The following is a 26,793-nucleotide window of genomic DNA, read 5'->3' as shown; positions in this document are numbered from 1 at the left end:
TGGAGTAGGTAAAATCTGCCCATTCCCTGCAACGGATGGTTCCACCTGACATGGACCAGGGTCCATGCTGCAAGGAGTTGATTCAGCTGGTTGTATTTATTCTCGTTCCTTTACCCAGTAAGTGCCACAGAGCTATAAAACTGGGGAATGTAGGAAAAGAGATGAAGCCGGCTGCTATTGTGTTTCCCTTCTGCAACTTACACAGAGGGGAACACAGTGGCAGTCTCTCAGCCTTGTCATCATCTTTCACCATCCTGGAGTCAAGGCCGGGTCCTTTTGGGGTAGGCCCCAGCAAAATGTTTGTCATGTTGGCATAATCTTGTGTAATTTCAGTAATTTTGGGTTAATGTTTGTTATGTGAAATACCCAAAATTATGCTATCATACCACGTTGCGTAATTACATAAGGTCTGCAGCACAAACAATGCAAATGACTACAATGCGACTGCTGTTTGCAGCACTTGCGTTTTTTGCACTATTTTTTTAGAGTGAAATGAATCCTTGTGTCCAAAATTAACAAAAAGGTGCGTTTGATGCTAACGTACAGTGCCAAAATCCAGTCTTAAATTTCACATAATTATGCATAATTCTGCATCATTTTCCAAAACTTTTGTGCATTTAAGCAAACACAAATTCCGCAAATTTCGCACATCCCTACCTTTGAGTCAATAGCTTGAAAACATGGCTCTTTTGAATGTAAGTTCATCTAATTGCTTCATGCACTCTGGGATACCAAGTTTCAGATCTGGGTTTTAGTTTAATAATAACCTAGCGCACACTGGGAGCTGGAGTTCTAGTGCAGTTGTCAAGAACTTGGACTAGATTTCTACATTACAATATTTTATGAAAGAAAGTATGGACTGTGGAGTGGTGTCTGTGATGACTCCATAAGATTCACATGCCACCCTTACCAAGTGCTGCCTGTTGTTTTATAATGTAATGGTGCCCTTGCCTTGCACACATCCATGTATTCACTCCTCCTTCTGCTCTCTTTGCATTTAAGTTGCACTTATAAAGAAGGGTTCTAGCTTCACCTTTCTGATTTCAAATATTGCATTGGTGTCTAATACATTTTATCCTGATAGTCATGGAATTTGGGACCCGCGTTGGCACAGACCAACAGATCGTTGCAAGAGCGACATTGTCACGGACTGGTCATTCGGTGCAAGTGTTGTTCAAAATTGCCCGGTCAACTGGGCAAAATTGCACAGACACTGGTGTAATGCATATAATAGGGCCACTGTGAATGATAAACATTGTGCACTCTGAGGTTGTCTGATGTGTGGCTGAACTAGTGTGTCTGGCTCTTTGTAAGGGTCTCATGGTCTGGATGGTCAATACATGGCTATTTTACAGACATGTTTGACAGAACGAAACAGATATAGTTGTGCATGAAGCAGCTGGATTTTCAAAGAATACACATCTGATGCAAACATCGATGGAGAGTACCATTTCTGAAGGGAGTGGGACACAAAGGGATGCTGGAATTTAGTAGGCAGGAATAATGGCTGGATAGAGGGAGTCTACCATCCAATAGCAAACTATCATCACATCAGCAGCTGGGCCTAATGAACTAACAAAGCAGATTGGTGGGAACCTTCTCGGGCTAAAAATTGGAGGGAGGGTTGGGAAAAAGTCAGTCATTCAGGGGGCGGTGCAAGAATTGTATTACAGTTGAACCTGATCTCTCCTGAATACAGATCATTTAAAAGAACACTACCAGTCTAGTAGCCTCAACAAACTGGTGTTAGAGAAGCTTCACTGCTCCCCACCCCGGTGAAAGTGTTCTTTAGGACTCTGTGCATTGTTACTTACAGCAAAGCATCTCTATTTCTGAGTCAGTGATTGCAACACTGCCTCCTCCTCCCGAGATCTCTGTAATCCACGGCCAATGTCTATTGAGAAATTCAGCTCCAAAAGATTTCGATTTGGCTCAATAAAGCCTCCGTTCTTTCTCCTGCCCTTTTTAACTTCTTGCCAGTCCAGCTCTGACTTACTCGAGATCGGAGTAGGTTTCGCAAACACATTAAAAATGAGCTGATAACGTCTATGTTTGCTTAAGGACCAAGGCTATGTGGTCGCATCTTTCCCCTGCAGCACCATGAAAACCTCACAGGTGTGTGTGTGTTTGTATATATGTTTTAAAATTAGTTCTATAGGATAACAGTAGCAAAGAAGACAATTGATTATGATAAGTGTTAGAAATGGGTTTTTTGGTTGGCAGATAGGTTGCCCACTGTCCAAGCAAGAACCCTCACTCTAGTCAGGGTAAGTCACACACAATCCAAAATCAGCCTGTGCTCACCCTCTGGTAGCTTGGCACGAGCAGTCAGGCTTAACTTAGAAGGCAATGTGTAAAGCATTTGTGCAATAAATCATACAACACCATAGTATAACACCACAAAAATACACCACACAGTGTTTAGAAAAATATAGAATATTTATCTGGATAATTGTAGGTCAAAACGATCAAAGTTGCAATACGAATTTGTAAAGATATCACTGAAAAGTGATATTAAGAGTCTTTAAGTCTTTAAAAAGCAATAAAGTGTCTTTCAAGCACAGAGTACCTGGTTTCTGGTGGGAAATCTCCTCAGAGGGCCACAGGAGAAGAGATGCGTGGAAAAAGGGGTGTGTGCGTCGTTTTCCGCTCAGCACACACAGACTTGCGTCGTTCTTTTCCACGCGGGGAAGTCGGGCGTCGTTTTCCGGCGCGCAGACAGTCTCTTTTTGTGGATCGCGAGGATTACCAGATGTCCCGGGTCGGTGCGTGGATTCTCCTGCTTATTTTCCGGCTGCGCGTCGTTCTGCGGGGCTGCGCGTCGAAGTTTCGATCTCACGGTAGGCGTCGCGTCGATTTCTCCTTGGAAGTCGGGCGGCGTTGTCCTTGCGAGGCCGTGCGTCGAAATTTTGGTCTCACGGCAGGCGTCGCGTCGATTTCTCCTTGGAAGTCGGGCGGCGTTGTCCTTGCGAGGCCGTGCGTCAAAGTTTCGCACTCACGGTAGGCGTCGCGTCGATTTCTCCTTGGAAGTCGGGCGGCTTTGTCCTTGCGAGGTTGTGCGTCGAAGTCTCGATCGTCCCGAGGGCGTCGCGTTGATCAGCGTCGGTGTGCGGCGTTTTTCTCGCCGCGAAACAAGCTGTGCGTCGAAATTTTCGGCGCACGGAGCGTCCACGTGAAAGGAAGAAGTCTTTTTGGTCCTGAGACTTCAAGGAACAGGAGGCAAGCTCTATCCAAGCCCTTGGAGAGCACTTTCACAGCCAGACAAGAGTTCAGCAAGGCAGCAGGGCAACAGCAAGACAGCAGTCCTTTGGAGAAAGCAGACAGGTGAGTCCTTTGAGCAGCCAGGCAGTTCTTCTTGGCAGGATGTAGTTTCTGGTTCAGGTTTCTTCTCCAGCAAGTGTCTGATGAGGTAGGGCAGAGGCCCTGTTTTATACTAAGTTGTGCCTTTGAAGTGGGGGTGACTTCAAAGAGTCTCTAAGAAATGCACCAAGTTCCCTTTCAGCTCAATCCTGTCTGCCAGAGTCCCAGTAGGGGGTGTGGCAGTCCTTTGTGTGAGGGCAGGCCCTCCACCCTCCCAGCCCAGGAAGACCCATTCAAAATGCAGATGTATGCAAGTGAGGCTGAGTACCCTGTGTTTGGGGTGTGTCTGAGTGAATGCACAAGGAGCTGTCAACTAAACCTAGCCAGACGTGGATTGAAGGGCACAACAAGATTTTAGGGCAAAGAAATGCTCACTTTCTAAAAGTGGCATTTCTAGAATAGTAATATTAAATCCGACTTCACCAGTCAGCAGGATTTTGTATTACCATTCTGGCCATACTAAATATGACCTCCCTGCTCCTTTCAGATCAGCAGCTGCCACTTCAACAGTGTAGGAGGGCAGCCCCAATGTTAGCCTATGAAGGGAGCAGGCCTCACAGTAGTGTAAAAACGAATTTAGGAGTTTTACACTACCAGGACATATAACTACACAGGTACATGTCCTGCCTTTTACCTACACAGCACCCTGCTCTAGGGGATACCTAGGGCACACATTAGGGATGACTTATATGTAGAAAAAGGGGAGTTCTAGGCTTGGCAAGTACTTTTAAATGCCAAGTCGAAGTGGCAGTGAAACTGCACACACAGGCCTTGCAATGGCAGGCCTGAGACAAGGTTAAGGGGCTACTGAGGTGGGTGGCACAACCAGTGCTGCAGGCCCACTAGTAGCATTTAATCTACATGCCCTAGGCACATGTAGTGCACTCTAATAGGGACTTATAGGTAAATTAAATAGTCAATCATGGATAAACCAATCAATAGTACAATTTACACAGAGAGCATATGCACTTTAGCACTGGTTAGCAGTGGTAAAGTGCTCAGAGGTCAAAAGCCAACCACAACAGGTCAGAAAAAATAGGAGGAAGGAGGCAAAAAGTTTGGGGATGTCCCTGTCAAAAAGCCAGGTCCAACATGACCCCCCACCAGCCTAAAGCCAGGGGAGAACAATCACTATCCTGATGTACTTCCCTGTTTGAGGCGACAGAACAAGGACCCAGGCCCACAACAGCAGGGGCATGCTCCAGTTCTTCGCCTTCTTGACTCCCATTGGATCCCTCTGTCCATACTCTCAGGGCCCATTAAGCCCAACCATGGGGAACCTTTCTCCTTTCCTGCGGATCCCATCTGTGCAGCACCTAACCTTACTTTGCTCACAGATGTATCCCAGGAGCAGGATAGTACCCCCATGACCAACATAGTGGTGTTGCCCACTCTACCCCTGGGGTGTGACACTTGTCCCCTCCCCAGGGATAACTCTGTCCACCCGGACAGCAAGCCACAGTGATTACTGACAGCTGCCAGGGATGAGAGCCAGGCCCCAGGCCTCTCAAAGCTCTCCAACCACTGTGGCTGTGGAGAGTGGGGGGCGGTAGCCCCAGGTGCTGGGCACCCTTTAACCACTCTCCCTTCCACCAGGTCAGGGATGACAGCCTGAACCTGGTCCTCCCCTCTGGGGCTTTGTACCCTCCCTCCTGGAGTGGTACCCCCAGAGTCCAACATGGCCAGGGGGCTTACAGAAGTCGCCCTGTACCATTCCTCCACCAGTGCAGGGCTGTTAACCTGCCACTGGCCCTCCAACCTGGGGTCTGTACCTTCAGGTTGGACTAGGGCCCGGGGTGAGGCTTCCCTCCCCCTGCCCTCCCTTCTGGGGTCCAGCACCCTCCAACTAGGAGTGGCCTCCTCAGAAGACAACATGGTAGGGGCACTGTTATCAGTAGCCCCTCCCTCCAGGTCCGGGGGGACACCCTGAACCTGGTCTTCCAGCCCAGGGTCTGTACCCTCAGACGGGATCACCGCCTGGCAAACCAGGACTTCCTGGGAGGCACACCTACCCCCCACCAGGTCAGAGTTTAACCTCTGCACCTGCCCATTCAACTCAGAGTTACCACCCTGAAGTTGAACAATTGCCTGGCACGCCAGGACTTCCTGGAGGGCACACTGACCCTCCACCAGGTCAGAGTTTAACCTCTGCACCTGACCATTCAACTCAGAGTCACCACCCTGAAGTTGAACAATTGCCTGGCACACCAGGACTTCCTGGAGGGCACACTGACCCTCCACCAGGTCAGAGTTTAACCTCTGAGCCTGGTTCCCCAACCCAGGGTCACCACCCTGAGGTTGGGCAATTGCCTGGCACGCCAGGACTTTCTGGGGGGCACACCTACCCCCCACCAGGTCAGAGTTTAACCTCTGAACCTGGTCATCCAACCCAGAGTCAACACCCTGAGGTTGGACAATTGCCTGGCACAGCAGGGCTTCTTGGAAGGCACACCTACCTCCCACCAGGTCAGAGTTTAACCTCTGAACCTGGGTATCCAACCCAGAGTCAGCACTCTGAGGTTGAACAATTGCCTGGCACGCCAGGACTTCCTGGAGGGCACACTGACCCTCCACCAGGTCAGAGTTTAACCTCTGAACTGGGCCATTCAACTCAGAGTTACCACCCTGAAGTAGAACAATCGCCTGGCACGCCAGGACTTCCTGGAGGGCACACTGACCCTCCACCAGGTCAGAGTTTAACCTCTGAACCTGGTTCTCCAACCTAGGGTCACCATCCTGAGGTTGGACAACTGCCTGGTACACCAGGGCTTTCTGGGGGGCACACCTACCCCCCACCAGGTCAGAGGTTAACCTCTGAACCTGGATATCCAACCCAGAGTCACCACCCTGAGGTTGAACCATTGCCTGGCAGGCCAGGAATTTCAGGGAGGCACACCTACCTCCCACCAGGTCAGAGTTTAACCTCTGAGCCTGGTTCTCCAACCCAGGGTCACCACCCTGAGGTTGAACCATTGCCTGGTATACCAGGACTTTCTGGGGGGCACACCTACCCCCCACCAGGTCAGAGTTTGACCTCTGAACCGGGTTAGCCAACCCAGAGTCACCACCCTGAGGTTGGGCCATTGCCTGGCACCCCAGGACTTTCTGGGAGGCACACCTACCTCCCACCAGGTCAGAGTTTAACCTCTGAACCTGGCCATCCAACCCAGAGTCGACACCCTGAGGTTGGACAACTGCCTGGCACGCCAGGACTTTCTGGGGGGCACACCTACCCCCCACCAGGTCAGAGTTTGACCTCTTCACCTGGTAAGCCAACCCAGAGTCACCACCCTGAGGTTGAGCCATTGCCTGGCATTCCAGGACTTTCTGGGGGGCACATCTACCCCCCACCAGGTCAAAGTTTAACCTCTGAACCCGGTTATCCAACCCAGAGTCACCACCCTGAGGTTGAATCTTTGCCTGGCATGCCAGGACTTCCTGGGGGGCACTCTCACCCCCCACAAGGGACACGCCGTCCCCAAGGGCCACACAAGAGTCTGGTTGGCGCAGGTCTCCCGACCTCTGCCCATCCGGCAGAGTCTGGGTTTCCCCCAAACCAGAAACGGTCTCACCTGGGTCATTCCTGGGGGGCTCTGCTCTCAGAGCTGACCCCTGACTTTCAAGATCCTCCACTGGGGTCTGCCACCCCCTCTCAACCCTATGTCTGGACTTCTGCACCCCCTCACTAGGAGTGGTACTGCCAGACACCAGAACTGTTGGGATGCTGTCTACAGTCATCCCCCCAAGTTCTTCTGACACTGCGGGGCTTCCCTCAAAAGGTGGCCCTACGGTACAGGTTAGGCTCTGAGACCTACCTGGGACACTACAATCCTCTCCCACCTCACTTGGTCGGGAACCACCTAGACCACTCCCTTCAGGAGCACCCCCAAATGCCTCTTCAGACTCTCTGGTACTCACCCAAAAGTCTGCCTCCACTGTAAGTTCCCTGGGGTCAGAGAACTCACACTCCACCTGGTGTTGGCGTAGCTCTGGAAAATAAGGACCAGACATATGCTCTCCAGCAATTACATCACTCTGCCCTTCACATGTATTAACCACAGTACCCTTCACCCAACCACCTAGTAACTCAGCCTTGGAAAAGCACTCTACATCACCCTCTTGAGACTGGTGAGACAGTTTCTGTCTGTCCCTGACACTCAACCCAAAGTCTTCTGGGATGTCTCTACACTCTATATCCAGGACGTCCACCAGGGGGGAACCCTTTTCTCTGTCACTCTCTGCTAGAGTCAGTAAAGTGTCCCTCCCCCCAGTAGGAATATGACTCCCTGTGCCAGTTCCCCAATCCTTCTCAGGGACCCTGTGCATAACGGGAACTACCTCATACCCTTGAACCGCCTGGGGTGTGTCAACTCTCTTCTTCAAGTTGGGTACCACATCTCTGGGCTTGTGCCCTTCTTCAGCAGTACTAGATGCAAGATTTTTGCTGCCACCATCTGAACTGGACTCAGCCCTTCCGGCCTCCAGTTTCAGCTCTTTACAGCTCAGCTCTTGAGCTGCAATCTTTTCTTCTTCCAGGGCTAAGAGACTTGCTGCCTCAGCCCTTTCAATAAACTCATCTAGCTCTTCCATCCACCGTGCTTGAGCCATGAGCCATTCTTTTTTCACTGGGTCTCTTTCCTCATCTGAGTCGTCCTCCTCCTCCTCTGAGGGGTACTTAGTCATTTGGTTTCTTGCTGCCTCTCTCTCTGCCCATCTGTCTTCCTCCCAGACTATGTAGGCATGTAGCATCTCTGCTTTAGTAGATCTCTTTGCTACAGGAAGGCCACATTCTCTGCAAAGCTTCCTTAGGTCAGCCTTAGTGAGGTGGTCAGTAGGCAAAAAGAATAAGTAGGTAAGCGATCCCATTCTGATAGGATCTTACCAGCAAAAACCAAAATCCAAAGTCCAAAATATCAATAGTATATCCAGGAGGACATCAGAGACCAAAAGTCAAAAAAGAGATGAAAAATCAAGTTGACCTTCAACTGTGGGTAGGTAGTGAAATACTTAGCTACTGTATGTCACTGCACAAACACAAGTCCTATCCTCACCGCTGATCACCAATGTTAGAAATGGGGTTTTTGGTTGGCAGATAGGTTGCCCACTGTCCAAGCAAGAACCCTCACTCAAGTCAGGGTAAGTCACACACAATCCAAAATCAGCCTGTGCTCACCCTCCGGTAGCTTGGCACGAGCAGTCAGGCTTAACTTAGAAGGCAATGTGTAAAGCATTTGTGCAATAAATCATACAACACCATAGTATAACACCACAAAAATACACCACACAGTGTTTAGAAAAATATAGAATATTTATCTGGATAATTGTAGGTCAAAACGATCAAAGTTGCAATACGAATTTGTAAAGATATCACTGAAAAGTGATATTAAGAGTCTTTAAGTCTTTAAAAAGCAATAAAGTGTCTTTCAAGCACAGAGTACCTGGTTTCTGGTGGGAAATCTCCTCAGAGGGCCACAGGAGAAGAGATGCGTGGAAAAAGGGGTGTGTGCGTCGTTTTCCGCTCAGCACACACAGACTTGCGTCGTTCTTTTCCACGCGGGGAAGTCGGGCGTCGTTTTCCGGCGCGCAGACAGTCTCTTTTTGTGGATCGCGAGGATTACCAGATGTCCCGGGTCGGTGCGTGGATTCTCCTGCTTATTTTCCGGCTGCGCGTCGTTCTGCGGGGCTGCGCGTCGAAGTTTCGATCTCACGGTAGGTGTCGCGTCGATTTCTCCTTGGAAGTCGGGCGGCGTTGTCCTTGCGAGGCCGTGCGTCGAAATTTTGGTCTCACGGCAGGCGTCGCGTCGATTTCTCCTTGGAAGTCGGGCGGCGTTGTCCTTGCGAGGCCGTGCGTCAAAGTTTCGCACTCACGGTAGGCGTCGCGTCGATTTCTCCTTGGAAGTCGGGCGGCTTTGTCCTTGCGAGGTTGTGCGTCGAAGTCTCGATCGTCCCGAGGGCGTCGCGTTGATCAGCGTCGGTGTGCGGCGTTTTTCTCGCCACGAAACAAGCTGTGCGTCGAAATTTTCGGCGCACGGAGCGTCCACGTGAAAGGAAGAAGTCTTTTTGGTCCTGAGACTTCAAGGAACAGGAGGCAAGCTCTATCCAAGCCCTTGGAGAGCACTTTCACAGCCAGACAAGAGTTCAGCAAGGCAGCAGGGCAACAGCAAGACAGCAGTCCTTTGGAGAAAGCAGACAGGTGAGTCCTTTGAGCAGCCAGGCAGTTCTTCTTGGCAGGATGTAGTTTCTGGTTCAGGTTTCTTCTCCAGCAAGTGTCTGATGAGGTAGGGCAGAGGCCCTGTTTTATACTAAGTTGTGCCTTTGAAGTGGGGGTGACTTCAAAGAGTCTCTAAGAAATGCACCAAGTTCCCTTTCAGCTCAATCCTGTCTGCCAGAGTCCCAGTAGGGGGTGTGGCAGTCCTTTGTGTGAGGGCAGGCCCTCCACCCTCCCAGCCCAGGAAGACCCATTCAAAATGCAGATGTATGCAAGTGAGGCTGAGTACCCTGTGTTTGGGGTGTGTCTGAGTGAATGCACAAGGAGCTGTCAACTAAACCTAGCCAGACATGTTTTGAAGGGCACAACAAGATTTTAGGGCAAAGAAATGCTCACTTTCTAAAAGTGGCATTTCTAGAATAGTAATATTAAATCCGACTTCACCAGTCAGCAGGATTTTGTATTACCATTCTGGCCATACTAAATATGACCTCCCTGCTCCTTTCAGATCAGCAGCTGCCACTTCAACAGTGTAGGAGGGCAGCCCCAATGTTAGCCTATGAAGGGAGCAGGCCTCACAGTAGTGTAAAAACGAATTTAGGAGTTTTACACTACCAGGACATATAACTACACAGGTACATGTCCTGCCTTTTACCTACACAGCACCCTGCTCTAGGGGATACCTAGGGCACACATTAGGGATGACTTATATGTAGAAAAAGGGGAGTTCTAGGCTTGGCAAGTACTTTTAAATGCCAAGTCGAAGTGGCAGTGAAACTGCACACACAGGCCTTGCAATGGCAGGCCTGAGACAAGGTTAAGGGGCTACTGAGGTGGGTGGCACAACCAGTGCTGCAGGCCCACTAGTAGCATTTAATCTACATGCCCTAGGCACATGTAGTGCACTCTAATAGGGACTTATAGGTAAATTAAATAGTCAATCATGGATAAACCAATCAATAGTACAATTTACACAGAGAGCATATGCACTTTAGCACTGGTTAGCAGTGGTAAAGTGCTCAGAGGTCAAAAGCCAACCACAACAGGTCAGAAAAAATAGGAGGAAGGAGGCAAAAAGTTTGGGGATGTCCCTGTCAAAAAGCCAGGTCCAACAATAAGGGAGGTTGAGAGACTTGTCACTTACAAGAACTTGCTGAATCTCTAACGTTTTGCAGGTAAGACAGTTACTAACATTCCGCTAAGTTATTTAGTCAGCTCTTCAGCAGCAAGCAAGAAACTCTTGAGGAGATACAAATAGGATTAAGGCATCAACGCAGTGATGTCATCAGAAGTCAGAGGTTGTGTGAGATCACTACCGCTACCCCATACACTTTGATGATCTGAGATACATAATGCCTTCTTTATTGTAGTCATGTTTCTTGCTAAATTCTTTTGAAAATCGCCAGTGTTAGCTTATCACGACACATTATGAAAAGCACTAGCGAAGCCACTAGGTCTGACGATGGCGGCCAGCCTTTGGCTTTGTCAATGTTTGCTTTGCTGTGATTTTCGCAACACTTTATTGCTGAGGTAGATTTGGAGCCCTTTTTCATAAAAAAAAAATATATATATATATATATATATATATTAAAACATGGCTAAATGCAAAAATTGCAGTCTCCAAAACCACAATTTCCCCTAGTATTACCAGACACTAATGTGCACTACTTTGTGTGTGGATGTACCCCATGTGAAACAGCAGAATGCCATCATTTATACTAAAGCTAAGCAATGGCTGAAGAGGGTTGACCCATTGCTCTACGGTATATGCTTTAGTGGGCACAAGAATAATGCAAATGGTTTGTGTGTGTGTGTGCGTGTGTGTGTGTGTGCGTGCACGCGCGCGCGTACATGTATAACCCACACTGTGAGGGATGGTTCGGGATGGAGAGAGAGAAAGAGTTTTTTTAACAGCCAGATCAAGGGGTCTTGGCTAACGCCAGACCTAACCAGAAGGAGGCGGAATAACTTAAATGGAAAATGTACAATTGAAACAACAAAGGCAAGTATCCAGCTCTAAGGATGCCACGTGTTTCGCTCACTTATTGATCACAAAGGTGGGTACCTAAGGACCACTCTGACAGGGTGGCATTTGTGCACAGTCCCGGGTAAATGCACAGGCCACGGTTTGCATTTTATAAGCACTGTGAAGAACTGGGTGGTGGCTTCTGTGAAGTGGCTTGTGTTTGCCAACAAGAGGAACCAGGACTGATCTTAGCACTGATTGTCTGTTAGATTAGGTGAGTACATCTGATACCATAGAAGGTATTAAAAAAGCCACACACTACCGGTTTACAGCATAGCTGATGCTTCTAAGTCAGCCGGCCAGGACTGGACGCTTCCCTCCTACATGCCAGACGTGTGAGGGCAACTCTGCATCATTCCAAGAGTTACTGACTAACCTATCAGATCACACCACAACCGCGAGGAACTACCTCTCTGCGGGCTCACTGACTGACTCTCCTCCACGCAAGACGTTTCGTACGTATTCATCCTTGCTTAATTTCCCCACCACAGCGCCTTGAGGCTTCAGCACATCGAAATGCAGTACTTTACAACAACAAAAATTACATAACATATACACAAAAAAGTTGTTGTAAAGGGCAGGGTGAACGTTGTGGGGGTGAATAAAGTATTACTTCAGGAGTAGTCGGTTAGGTTCGTAATAACAAATAACACACTATGTGTGATATAATAACCTCTGACAGGAACTTAGTGAGCACATTCCAGTACAGACAGTGTCACGTAAATGAGGACTGCATTTAGGAGAAAGCAGATGAGAGCGCGTGCGCGTGGTTTTGAACAGAGTGCAGACATTGACGGGTGCATCATTTCCACCTCTGGGTAGATACACATGGTTGGGCCTTACCCTTCCTGGAGATGTGCACCTCCAGCCGCGGGTGCGAGTCTCTGATGGCCTCGGCCAGGCGCTCCTCCTTCTCCGGGGCAGCCACGGTCCTCTCCGGCATCAGGCGCACCCTCAGCCTCCCGGCGCCTGTGCGCAGCCACCAGTCGAAGAGCTCCGTCAGGTTCAAGCGCAGGGCCCCCCCGGCTGCGCTCAGGACCTGCTCTTCCCATGCCCGGCCGTGGTTGCAGCCCTTCAGGATCAGCGCCTGCCCCAGCGGCAGTACTAGCTGCTTGGACCTGCGCAGGTTCCTCACCGAGCCCTCGTTCAGCACCGTGGACAGGGGTCGGTGCTGAACCGACTCGGCTAACTCCCTGGGCACCTGGTGTCTAAGGTGCAGCGGGCTCCAGCGCCGGGACCTGCCGGGGGTCCTGGGGTAAGCTGGTGTCGAGCATCTGGGAAGGGCTCGTCTGGACTCTCCCGGGCCTGAGCTCGCTCCACTGGGCATCGGTGCTCTTTCTTCCCCAGGTTTCGGAACCTTGGTCAGCGCAGCTTCCTCCGCCCTGTGTGAGTTCAGGACGCTGGACAGAGCTCCTCCGGTCGCTGACTTCGGTGCCTCGGACTCGGCTTCTTCGGTCGCTGGTTTCAGTGCCTTGGACAGAGCTTCACTCGCGGTTTCTTGGTTGTCAGAGTTCAACCCCTTGGATAGCGCTTCTTCCGTAGTATTAACATTCAGTGCCTTGGTTACCGTCTGTCTTGGGGTATCTGAGTTTAGTTCCATGTAGAGCGCCTCTTTTGCCGAGTTTAACTCGGGTGACTTGGAAAGTCCCTCTCCCGAGGCTTCCGCGTACCCGTCTTTGGATAGCGCCTCTCCCCTGGTGTCCCAACTCGGTGCCTTGGATAGCGCCTCACCCGCAGTGTTCAAGTTCAGTTCCTCTGTAGGCGCCCCTTCTGTAGCGTCCAAGTTTATTTCCTCCAAAAGCGCCGATTCTGTTGTGTCTGAGTTCCGTAACTTGGTCGACTCTTGCCCCAAATCTCCTGAGACCAGCCCCCCGGCCAGAGCGTTCACTGATCCTGAGTCCGAGTTTAGTGTATTTTTGAGGGTTTCTTCTTCGAATGTTGTGCCCGAGTCTAGTGCCTGTGGGTACAGGCCCTTCCCGGTGCCCCGTGTCCTTCCTTGGATGTGCTTGTACCCCTCCTGCTCTCCGGGCAGGTACTGACCTGCAGGCACCCCCGGGCTCCAGGCACTCCCGGCCCACCGCCTGGCCCTGAGTGGACTCTCGTGGTGCTTCTCCTTGGGTGGCCCATGCCGGTCCTCCTCATCAAAGTGAACTGACTCCTCGCTCCCAGGCCGGACCCCGTGTTCCACGGCCGCCATCAGGGCCCCACACCCCAGGGTCAGGACACAGGTGACCTCCCAGCGCCCCTGGTCCTCCGCGGGGTGCACCCCCAGCAGGTCCCGCAGCGCCGTGCGCAGTGTAGCCGGCAGGATGAAGTCAAGGGACAGGTTCTTCCTCTTGAGCCGGGTGGCTCCGGGCTCCCGCTGCCGAGGGACAGGGGACCCGCGCAGGGCAGCCTGTGCCAGGACTGCCGCGGCGCAGCACAGCTGGAGAAGGGTACGTGCCCTCATCCTGGCACGGATAAGGAATTGAAAGAGGCTGGACGAAGGGTGCAAGAGACAGGGCGGCGCTGCTGCTGCCTCCTCACTTTAAACACAGCCCCTCGAAGCTTGCACGCACCTTAATTGAGATCACATACAGCGCCTCATATCCTCAGATGAACTCTGCAGGAACTGGTGGGTTCTGCGAGCCCTCATCCTTGCAAGGGGAGGTTGAGGCGACCGGTGCTGCAGAGAGGAGCGACGCTGCTGCCACCTCACTTTAAAAAGAGTTTCTCGAAGCTTTCGTGCACCCTGGTCTAGATGACACGAACAGCGCCTATTTCTACGATTAACTGCGCAGGAGCTGAAGGAAGCTGAAGGGAGGAGTCCTGTAAGAAAGAGCGGGAAAACTCCACTGGCACTGTTGTCTACTCACATTAACCACATCCTCCTCCGTTAGATGCACACTCTGATTGGGATCGCATACCCATATATCCATGAGTTAACCATGCAGCAGCTGAAGAAACGTAAATGTCTTCGCAAAGGAGCGTTTACTAGGGGCAGTCTTCATTCATCTGACGTAAATCTTGCTGCGGTTTTGCACAGATTCTTTTCGGCTTTTTGCAACTTTTCCAATTTCTCAGCCGAGTCCCGAATTGAAAGAGTCGATCCGCGCGCTTACAGATCAGTCTCTGTTTACAAACGTGGCTTTCGAATTTCACTGTCACTGCAGAGACACCCGGGGGAGGGGGGTGAAGGGGAAGTGGGGTCAGAGCTTCTGCTACGTGATTGAAAGAGTGGGGACTGTCAAGAGGGGGGAGTTGACGATGCTGAAGCGGATAAGTTCAAGTGCCTCCTTCTGATGACTCTCTCTGCTGATGCTCTCCGGTGGCGCTCCCTGGAGGTCCGCACTGGTGATGGCCCCAGTTATACCTACAGGGAGGGCAGGTGGGGGCACATGTGATACTCTCGAGTGATGCTTTCAGGTGATGCCCCCAGATGCTCGAATGGGACGTTCCCAGGTCAGGATCTCATCGCTGCCTCCAGCAGGCGATACTCTCCGGTGGCGCTCCCTGGAGGTGCGCACTGGTGATGGCCCCAGTTATACCTACAGGGAGGGCAGGTGGGGGCACATGTGATGCTCCCGGATGCTCGAACGGGACGTTCCCAGGTCAGGATCCCATCGCTGGTTCCAGCAGGCGATACTCTCCGGTGGCGCTCCCTGGAGGTGCGCACTGGTGATGGCCCCAGTTATACCTACAGGGAGGGCAGGTGGGGGCACATGTGATGCTCTCGAGTGATGCTTTCAGGTGATGCCCCCAGATGCTCGAATGGGACGTTCCCAGGTCAGGATCTCATCGCTGCCTCCAGCAGGCGATGTTCTGGAGGTGCAGACTGGTGATGGCCCCAGTTATACCTACAGGGAGGGCAGGTGGGGGCACATGTGATGCTCCCGGATGCTCGAACGGGACGTTCCCAGGTCAGGATCTCATCGCTGCCTCCAGCAGGCGATGCTCTGCGGTGACGCTCTCACGGGTCTGGAGACCTCTCACTTCCCCCCCAGTTGAGTGGAGCGGTGCTAGCCCGAGAGAGGCGAGGTGCAGTCGTGCGTCTGCGGTGGCCGCGAGCTGCAGCCGGACTGAGCTGCAGAGAGGCGGGAGAGGGAGAGCAGGGGCACGAGTCTCCCCTCTGCCTAGCCTAGCCACCCCTGGAGATGGGGTTTACGGGCTCCAACTCCCAGCCATCACCTGCCACTACCCGACGTCAGCCCCGCGGGACTCCCAAACCAATGCCTCCTCAAGGAAGCGCTCACATGTAACTACAGGGAGGGGAGGCGCTAGCGAACGGGCTCATTCAGAAAAGCGCCAGCTCAGCTGCTGCTCTCGCAGTGTGGAGCAGGCACGGCTGTGCGGGAAAGGCGTGTGCAAGCACGGGACAGAAGCAGGCAGCGGGGCGAGCTGGCGGGGCAGACCTCACTGGTGGGGAACATGTAGCTGCAATTCCGCAAATAGAGACGTGGGAGTTTTGCCCAGTATTAATTGCATTGTAACCACCCTATGGCACAAAATATCTTCAGTGCACTTTGCATCAGCACCTTCTTCAACAGGAAGCCAATTTGTTTGTAAAGGTTAATTGAGAACCCCCGCCCCACCCAACCGCCTCGCGCCCGAATTTAGTAAAGACCTGTAGCCTGTTCCAAAACGCCCAGTGTGCTGATGTGGCACAGGACGCAGACCTGTCTCGTGTAGTGCCAGATGATCAATTATCATTTTCAGAATACGGTCCTACTTAAATATAATCCACAAAAGAATTGCCCAATTCAAATTAACATAGAGAGGCTGCATCCGGTGGGACCACCGTTTTATAAATTATATTTAGGAGACTAATTACATGTGTGACAGATGATTTTTATACATGTGATATTCTGACATACAACCAAGTGTCTGCAGCGTAGATCAAATCTCTACTGACAAGGACCTGTTAGGAAATACGTGTGCAGTAGATGCCTAATTCTATTCTCTCTGTGTGAACTCCCTGGTAGCTGTGGCACAGAGCAGGCAAAATTAATTTAGGGAAATGCATAAAGTAAAACAGTTAAAAAATCAAAACACAACACAAAAAAATAAAAACAGAGATAAGTTTAATGAACAAAACAACACCAAAACGAGACAAATTCTATAAGGGAAATGAGAGATGTGATTTTTTAAACATTTAGGGCAAAAAACACCAAGAAAGAGTAAAGCACCAATCAGAAGACGCTGAGGTTGGCCAAGAAATAGGTGCAGATGATACACCAAGCAGAGCATTCTGGGCAAAGATTTTACCTTCTGACTAATCATCTGAAATGGAAGTTGAAAGAATTCACTAAGAGAGTAAGGTTGCAGGTTCCATCCCGCAAAGTCCAATGCAAATGGCGAGCTTGTTGACAAAGTCCGGTTGAAGCCATTGGTTTAGGTGGAAAAGGCTGAGCAAGAGAAGTTCCAAAGTTCGCAGCTGCCACAATGTTCACGTCTGATGGATACTTTTGACACTTTTGCCCCATCAAAATTTCCACTTTCAGACTTAGACACTGATTTAGAGTTTGTCGGTGAGGTTACTCCATCACAAACATAACAAGTATATTATAGGTCTTATTAAATGTGCATGACACTTGTGATAATGCAGACGGGATATCTGTAAAGCTTGTACTAGAGTAACCTGCCCCCAGACTCTAAATCCGGCCCTTAGTCTTTTTTTATGGAGCTCAAAATCAGTAAGTGGGACAAGCTTTGAACTGTACCTAATGCCTGCTTGAAATCAGACACTTTGCTGTGCGGTCTCGCTGATGCTCCAGAGGCCTTGGAAGTCTAACATTTTGTTAAGTTCCAACTTTCCAGACTTTCTGGAGCAGGTGCACTTGGTCACTTCTAATGCTCGCAAGATCTCAGGGACAACATTCAGGAGCCAGACTTACTGAGGCAGAGGCCACCAGTTGGGTCCAGCCCATGTCCAGTTGCTCCGGTCGGATGTGCACTTTAGAAGAAATACCTCTTGCAGCTTTTTGTGCCCTGTTAGTAACACAGGATGTCATCTAAATGACTGTGGGCATCCTTTGCTTAGTTCTGGCTAGAAGCTGCAGCAGGTCTAGCCCTTCACATACCTATTGGGGTCTCAAACAGCATGTCCAGTATTCTCCTGTTCACCCAGTGATCCAGAGAGTATTCCAATGAGCTGTGGGTTAGGTGTCACTTTTGTAGGATTTAGTAGCTAGTGGGTTGGGAAGGATATTCCTGGACACTCCCTAACAAATGAGAACAACAGTTCCCAGGAGTAACTCTTCCTATATTTGCAACACGTCCCATTTGCTTGACTGCAAGTTATCTACAGTTCACTATTGTGAGGCAAATCCAGGACAGCAGCACATTTGTGTCACTGGAGGCTGCTGCTGTTCTAGCCAACAGTATGGTTAGGGATATGAGCTGTCTTCTCCTCCTTAACTACACCAAACAGGATCTGGGAACAAAAATAGTAAAGAGAGCCCAGTGAACAAAAGGGTTCTCTTCCCCAGGTTTCCCTTTAAACTTAATTATAAAGGGACATGCCTCATCCTAGTCTCTTTCAAGCTAATGAAGTTTCAGAACCCTGTCCTCCCCTAGCTCCCATTCCTGAGCTATTATGGTAAGTAAGGTGCAAATAATGCCTATTATCTAAAAATTAAGACAGTGAGACGGGATAGGGGCTGGTTGGTGCTCATACCCCCTAGCAGACTGGAGTGTTTACGGGGCCTTTCAGGAGCTGATTTTCCTGACCTGCTAACCCTAAGATAGTAAGGCGGGATAGGGGCTAAATTAAAGTTATCACTCCCTTATTTAGTATGGTAAAGTAGGGTTCTTTACTGTCCAAAAGGAATATTAAGGAATATTTTCAAAGGTTTACCTTAAGGTTTTAAAGCTGCAGCAGCTAGGCTTCACAGGTGGGCCTGAAACCATGCTTTCTTTGCTAGCCGAACATGTGCTGCAATCCACAGGTGACATTTAACTCTGGCATGCAGTTTCTGCATTTCCTGTCTCATATACTGTGGCCTTGCTGGGGAGTTAAATATGCCAATTAAGTATTAGCTGATTTTAGCTTGTTTTAGGTGTCAAACGCATTCACTGAGTACTGGACTGCAGTGCCCCAGTATTCAGAGGTAAAAAAACTGCAGCATCGATTCACAAAAATGAGAGTGACCACACAAAATGAGACACTTCCTCACAGTCGCCGTTTCCAGCAATCTCTCTCAAAATCAAGAGAATTTATGTACCTGCATGTAATCTGGTGCTAAATGGAAGATACTAAACTGCATTAAGCTCAGTTGCGACAAAACTAACCAAGGTCTTATATTTGGACAGCAGTGGTCATTTTAACCCCCACGTTAATGGCCTCCAGATTTGAGACCCGCTCCTACTCCGGTCAGTTCTGCTAAAAGCCTTGGTGGCTTTTTTGACACTAAGTTATGTTTTTCTACCCAAATAAGCAAGACAGTGCTTCAAGCTCCCATCCCCTCCGGCCTTGATTACAGGAATTCTTTCTACTAAGGGGCACCACACTGACTCTCACATCGGCCTAGAGACTGTTCAGAAATCTGGAGATCAATTTATCTTGAATCTTCCCGCTTCTGCCTCAGTTTTTTCCTACCTTGAGAGTGTACATTGGCTGCCCATCCACTGCTCTATTTTGAAAGCTCTCTGCTTCACTCACAGACTAATCAATAATTCTGGTCCAATCTACTTCAGAAATAACGTTTTTACCCCAGCATCCCTCCCACCCATCTCTGTGCCTCATCTTCAAAGAAGCTGGTCATTCTGAAGATCAGATAAGCAGACTGGAAGGGCGATCATTTTCCTATATGCCTGCCAAACACTGGTACTCCCTTCCAGCACATGCCAGCAGCAACGCCAGCTTCAGTCCATTCAGGAAAAAACTGAAAAACATGGCGGTTCTGCAATCTTATTCCCTTATTAGTACTCTGTGTCTGCTAGTGCACGGATACCCTCTGGGTCACCGCTGCGTTTTATAAAATGGCTTCTTCACGATCATCATCACCATCCTCTTCCTCTTCAAGCAGAATATGCTGCATATTAAATCATATTACTTCTGTGTGAATGTGAACTCGAAAGACCACCATGACCTTTCAGTCATGAATAACCACACCAGTTTAATATGATTTTGTGAAGTTTATTCCCTATTGATTACAATTCTACTAGCAAGTTTATTAGTCTCAAAACCAAGAAACACATTAGCATGGTCACAATATGGCAACTCTGATAAGATTTCATCAAAGCAAGAATCACAAACCTTAGAATAAAACACGGCGTCAGCATAGGTTATCTTCAGCAGAGTAACATCACGTTATTCAACAAAGCATAGATTCAGTCATTTGTCTATTTGCGTCAGTTTTGTGATCCCCTCTCAACTAACCTCGAATTAGCATTAGCATGTTGGGCTTCATGCAAAACAATTTAGTAACACCAATTTAGAAAACATCTAGCTATGGTCTCTGTCAAAAGAAGCAGTTGGTACCTAGAAAGGAAAAGCAAAAAGACAATGACAATTTCATTGTCATATAGTTACCCTCCGTATTTGGGTTAGCACTCAGGTTCGATCTTCGTCCCCAGGACATCAGTTGATTCGCCATCAGCCAGGAATTCAGCAATTGGGTAAAAGGGGCACTTCCCTCATAAGGAGGTAAAGTGTAAACGGGCAATTTATAAGGCAAGAATGATTTTAAGAACCAAACAGCAAAGTCTCTATGCAGAGTGACAAAGTGTCTGGGTCATAGCAAATCGCATCAGCATCTCCCCTAACTCTCTCCTATCGCTCCTGTTCTCTAGTCTCCATTCTAACTTACTTCCTGGTGTCAAGGGTTTTTATCCCATTTTCGTTGTACATTCCCCTAAAATTTGTTTGGACAAGGGGTTGCACCCCACTATCTTTAACCAATTGTCTTTACATTAGCTCATCGAATTTGTCACCCCATAACAGTTCTCACATATTTTATTGGTGCTTATGATTGACGTCTTTAGCGGGTGGAATGTCCGGTATGATTTCATAGTCTTGTGGTCCTTTGCACATCTTTGGTCAGTGGCTCCATTGTCTGTACCGGTTCAGGCGACCTTGTACCTGTTCCTCGTCTACAGTGTTGGATTCAGCTAAAATGTTTCTACAAGCAAGTCGAATTTCATGAGAACGGATCTACTACAGTTACATTCAGCTTCTAGTTTGGAGAAAAAACAAGAGTTCATGTCCTTCAGCAAGTCAGCACACTGCACGTTAGAAAAACACATTTAATATGAGAGTCAGGCAGCTAGGCCTCGACTCATGCTAACTAAAGCCTAATGATTCATTAGCAAAACTTTAGCATATAGATTTTCAATATTAACGCACAATCACAATTTTAATAAACATTTCATAATTATTAGTCAGTTTCATTAGTCCCCATATATGTTGACGGCCACTCCCCGTGGGCACATTTCAAGCGCACGTTTTAGCACAATACATTTTCTATGCAGCATTACTACACATTAGTTCATAATCATTTCATGTTAATATAGATTATATAAGCTACGCTCTCTCAGTCTCTCCTCTGATGATACTTGTCATCACACAAACCTTTCCCTTCTTAACCTTTCACTTTCCGCATTATGCACATTTCAACATCCTGTCCTTTGTGTGAGCTTTCCCAAATTTCATTAAACATTTCTTACTTTCATTTTCTTCATTTCTTTTGTTTCATTTTGTCAAATTTCTTTTAATTCTTTCATTAACTTTACATGATAACCATAATCCCAATAAACAAATGAGAACAATCAGTAGACCCCCTAATATTTTTGCAAGAACCCCATTCCAAATATTACTAAACCAATTCCCTACTCTGGTAATTCCTTTCCCAACTTTCTCCCAAACTCCAGGTTCTTTCAGCTCCTTCAAAACTGCACTATCTCTTGTTAGGTTAGTAAGCATACCTCTAATCTTTTTGCTGTTATCTGGTATGAACGCACAACAATGGCGCTCATTAAGCATCTTACAAACTCCGCCACTCTTTCTAAAAGAATGTCTAAAGCAAGCCGGTTTTGAAGAGTCATAGCTCTTTCCGCAGGAAGTTCAGTATCCATCAGGAGTATAGCCCCTGTGAAGTTTGTCATCATGTTATCCACAATAGTAGACAACTTTCAAATCTTTATGGAGTTTAAGATAACCCCTACTGAAGGAATTATGGCTCCAAATATGTCATCAATGACAGCAGCCGCTGTCTCTTTCTTTTGTCTAGTGTGTTGTAAATCAGACATTTTAGGAATTTGCTTTAAGTCATCAATCTGGTAGATCTTTGGGAAAACTATTCCCAAATAGCATGTCCCATACCATCTCTTTGGAAGACGGTAATAAACATTAAGTCCACATATATAATAGATCCCAGGGATCGCTGGATCCTGTCCATTTAACATGAATGTCCATTTACTCTGAAACAAAAACACATGCCTGCATTCACTCGTTCCCACAAATAAAGTGTCATGCTCAGATTTCGGCCTATATATACAAAGCCTACCTACATGTAATGCATCTACAGCTAACTTGCCCTGTGTCTTTATTGCAGTGTAAGCATAATCATTTGCAAGCATGTGTTTTTCCAATCCCTTTTCTAGCCTTTCCTTTAATGCCTTTCATCTATCATCAGTGTGATTTCAGAAGCTCTTCTCTACAGGTGTTAGTAAGCAGGTTAGGTTATTGCGATGAGCATAAGCTGTCCCAAATGTCAGTGTCGGCTCAAAGAAACCCCTAACTAATTTTATGCTGTGTTCTTTAGCTAATTTGTGTAGAAACTCAATCACAAGCACAAGAGAAAGCACTACATCTAAGTTAGAGTAGAAGTATTGCACATTCTCTTGATCATAGAATCTTGTTAACAGCAAACTACAGCTTATCCCGTAAGTTAGCGGCAAGCTATGGTAAGTAACCCCTTCTTGCACTGACGAAGGAATCTTTGTGCACACATAACAATTCTTTGCATCCATTGTGTCAACATACTCATTCAACAAGTGATAGAAGACATTAGTAGATAGTTCCCCTTTTGAATTAGTTCCCTCATGCAAGTATTTTGCATCCTGCTCAAACTTCTCCCATGGTGTGAGTGTAGCAGTCTCAGGTTTTGAAGCATTATTAGTCACTTTCTTATCCATCCATGGCATTCCCACAATCACACCTATAATTATTATTGCACATACAATACCTAGAATAGCACTTAACCAACCACACATCTTACCCTTTTTACTCTTACTTTTAGTGAAACTCATGATCTGTAAAGAATCAGATAGCAGAATAATACAAAGCAAACAATCAACTTGAGGATGATATAAAAGCTCTTTTTTTGTGTGTGCAAAGTTTCTCTCTATCTGCGAGTATTTACAGCGTTTCACTCACTCCAGGACCCCCTTTGTCAAATCAGGTTTAGCAGCTTGTCGTAATCGGTTTTCAGAGTCAATTCAGGTTATCAGTGTCACATCCGGTAATTTTTCAGTCTCTTTTCTCAGCTTCTCAGCTTTCAATTTTTAATTTCAATATTTTTAATGCAGTCTCTTTCTAGGGTTTAATTCAGGTGCCGTAGAATTGACCTGGTACCTCTCGATCAAAACAGAACGCCAAGAATTCTTGTTGCCATTCAGCTGTTGTTGCATATGCCCATTCAGGACCTGCGTACTTTCTATTTGCGACTCTCTTTCTTTTCAGTTTGCATTCACTTTGTAACTCTCCTTCACTAAGATCTTCTTTTCTGGTTGTGTCAACTTCTTCCTCTATTGTATCACAAGGGACCACTTTCTCTCCTGCAGCTTGTTGCTTCGGCCAGTTATCTCCTTTATGCGTTTTCTTCCGCCTTGGCCTTTCAGAACGTTGAACAGCGCCCTCCTCTTGTGCTATGGTGTTTTCTCTTGATGGACCTGCAATCGGCTCAGGAGGAGTCAGTTCACTTTGACCTCCTTCTGCTTCTTCTCCCTCACCTTCAGGGTCTGTTTCGGGTTCAACTTCAAACCCGTATCCGTCTGCTTCTGGGAGAACCCCTCTTTGTGTCGGTTCCCCTGTTACCTCAGCTGAGATAGGCTCACTGTCACCCCTCTGGAACTCACTTTGAGTGACTAAGCCGTCCTCAGTAGGCTCTCCTTCAGTCTCAGTTCCCCTTTGAATACTCTCCGGCCCTGAGACTTCCTTATCTGCAGCTGCTGTTTTGGACACTTCAAGCTCTCCGTCAGTTGGACACGTCACTATCTTTGTGTGACTGGCATGTATCCAATTCGGAACGCCTGCACATTTCACAGCAGTAGTGGTTGTCAGTATTACTTGATATGGCCCCTTCCAACGCGGCTCCAAGCACGACTTCCTCACGTGTTTCTTGACAACAACTCAGTCACCGGCTTTCAGGGTGTGAGCTGGATCACTGATCAGTGGCAATGTGTTAGCCTCCACCTGGTGAGAAAAAGAGCGGACCACATCAGCCAGACCCTTGCAGTAGTCCAACACCATATCATCCGTGATGTTCACAAGAGCATTTGCTGGTACTGCGGGCAATCGCATAGACCCATCAGAATCTCATGAGAAGATAGTCCTGTTTTCTTGTCAGGTGTGTTTCTCATTGACATCAGTACTAAGGGCAATGCATCTGGCCATTTCAGATTGGTAGCTGCGCACATTTTTGCCATTCTCGATTTCAAGGTACCATTCATCTGTTCCACTAGTCCTGATGCTTCAGGGCGGTAGCTACAATGCAGCTTCTGCTCAATGTTCAGTGCGGCACACAAGAGCTTAATCACCTCATTGCCGAAGTGTCTGCCCCTATCTGATTCGAAAGAGATCGGGAATCCAAAACGTGGTATTAGCTCCATAAGCAGCAGTTTTGCTACTGAGAGACTATCATTCCTACGTGTAGGGTAAGTGTTAGACTTTTCATCCTTGGCGTGGTCTCCCTTAACTTTTTGCCTCTGTTCCCCAGGTTGTTGATGTGTGCTGGACTCTGATTTTACTGTTTTTGTTACTCTGGGCACTTTACCACTGCTAACCAGTGCTAAAGTGCAAGTGCTCCTGTTTAAAATGTGTACGTAATTGGTTCTCCATGATTGGCATATTTGTTTTACTGTTAAGTCCCTAGTAAAGTGCACTAGAGGTGCCCAGGGCCTGTAAATCAAATGCTACTAGTGAGCCTGCAGCACTGGTTGTGCCACCCACACAAGTAACCCTGTAATCATGTCTCAGACCTGCCACTGCAGTGTCTGTGTGTGTATTTTTACACTGTAAATTCGACTTGGCAAGTTTACCCACTTGCCAGGCCTAAACCTTCCCTTTTCTTACATGTAAAGCACCCCTAAGGTAGGCCCTATGTAGCCCCAAGGGCAGGGTGCAGTGTATGCATAAGGTAGGACATATAGTAATGTGGTTTATATGTCCTGACAGTGAAATACTGCCAACTTCGTTTTTCACTGTTGCAAGGCCTGTCTCTCTCATAGGATAATATGGGGGCTACCTTTAAATATGATTAAAGCGTAGATTCCCCTAGAGAGTAGATGGAATTTGGGGTCCCTGAACTCACAATTTAAAAATACATCTTTTAGTAAAGTTGATTTTGAGATTGTGCGTTTGAAAATGCCACTTTTAGAAAGTGAGCATTTTCTTGCTTAAACCATTCTGTGACTCTGCCTTGTTTGTGGATTCCCTGTCTGGGTCAGTTTGACAGTTGGGTTGTTTTTCACCTCACACTAGACAGTGACACAAAGGGAGCTGGGGTGTAACCTGCATTTCCTGATTAGCCATCTCTACTAGGAGCGAGGGGTGGAGTGGTCACTCTCCTCTGAAAGGACTGTGCCTGCCTCTGACAATGCAGACTCCAACCCCCTGGTGTGTGTCTGAGGCCTTGCCTGGGCAAGGCAGGATTTCACAAGTAGGTGTGAGTCCCCTTTGAAGAAAGGTGACTTCAAAGACTAAAATGGGTATAAGAAGGGCACCCAAATCTACAGACTTTAGAAAAACTTCTGGAACCAAGAGGAACCTCTGTCTGGAGAAGAGCTGATAGCTGAGGAAGAAGTGCTGCCCTGCCTGTGACTGTGCTTTCTGGAGCTTTCCTGCAGTGCTGCTTCTGCCAGAGTAAGAGGGCAAAGACTGGACTTTGTGTGCCTTCCATCTTGTGAAGAAATCTCCAAGGGCTTGATTTAGAGCTTGTCTCCTGTTGTTTGAAGTCTCAGGGACAGCAAAGACTTCTCTCTGCCAGCACCTGGAGTCTCTGGAGAGACTTCTGCTCTGACAAGTGGTGCCCTATCCAGTCCATGGGCCCTTGAAAGGAAACCTGGTGGAAATCCAAGGAAACCGACGCCGTGACCCTCGCTGGAACGCAACGTTCTTCGCAGGCCCGACGCCGCTGCAGCCCCGCTGAAGTCCGTGACTCCGTGGAAGTCGCCGCACCACGTCGTGACCGACGCCGCTCGAAGTGCGCGGAATCAACCTTTCACACAGACGCCACGATTCCCGACTTCGCGCATCGGCTTGTTTTCACTCTTCACCAAAGGTACTGTACTTGGGGGTCTACACGACTCCGTGTCCGGCGCCGCTGGTGTCGGCTTGTTGGGAACGACTCCATCACGACGCCTTGTTAATATCTCATCGAAGCATTTTTGTTTCTAAGCGCTATTTTTGAGTTTAATTTTTCATCTTTAAAAATTCATAACTTGACTGGTGTATGTTGGAATTTTGTCGTTTTGGTCTTGTTTTGTTTAGATAAATATTTCCTATTTTTCTAAACTGGTGTTGTGTCATTTTGTAGTGTTTTCATTAAGTTACTGTGTGTGTTGGTACAAATACTTTACACCTAGCACTCTGAAGTTAAGCCTACTGCTCTGCCAAGCTACCAAGGGGGAAAGCAGGGGTCAGCTGAGGGTAATTTTTTTTTACCCTGACTAGAGTGAGCGTCCTTGCTTGAACAAGGGGGTAACCTGACTGTCAACCAAAGACCCCATTTCTAACATTGGTGATCAGCGGTTGGGATTTGGACTTGTATTTGTACTTCACATACAGTAATTAAGTGTACACTACTGTTTGAGTTCAGACCACTACGTGACCACATACTACTAGTCTTGTGATTTTTGTTTTTTTTCTATTTGGACTGTTTTTGCTCTGCATTCAGTTTCTTTTTTTCGCTGATCCTGTGATTGAATTTTCTGGAACTTCATTTGCGAACTTGTTTCTGCATTTGGAACTTTGCACTCTTTTTACCTTTCATCATGTCCC

At 48.0% G+C, this 26,793-nt stretch overlaps 1 protein-coding gene across 1 annotated transcript in view; it reads right to left on the bottom strand.

Annotated features, from left to right (window-relative positions):
- Positions 1-14,331, bottom strand: part of ALK (ALK receptor tyrosine kinase) — a 2,590,648-nt gene extending 2,576,317 nt beyond the window's left edge. Inside the window, exon 1 of the mRNA XM_069233821.1 lies at positions 12,438-14,331. Coding sequence (XP_069089922.1) covers positions 12,438-14,043 — 1,606 coding nt within the window. The 5' untranslated portion in view covers positions 14,044-14,331. The remainder of the gene's footprint in view (positions 1-12,437) is intronic.
- Between the last annotated feature and the right edge of the window lie 12,462 nt (positions 14,332-26,793).

Source organism: Pleurodeles waltl, chromosome 5 (assembly GCF_031143425.1).
Source record: "Pleurodeles waltl isolate 20211129_DDA chromosome 5, aPleWal1.hap1.20221129, whole genome shotgun sequence".
NCBI lineage: Eukaryota > Metazoa > Chordata > Amphibia > Caudata > Salamandridae > Pleurodeles > Pleurodeles waltl.
Note: the sequence above shows the minus strand (reverse complement) of the source record. Positions and strands in the feature narration are given on the sequence as shown.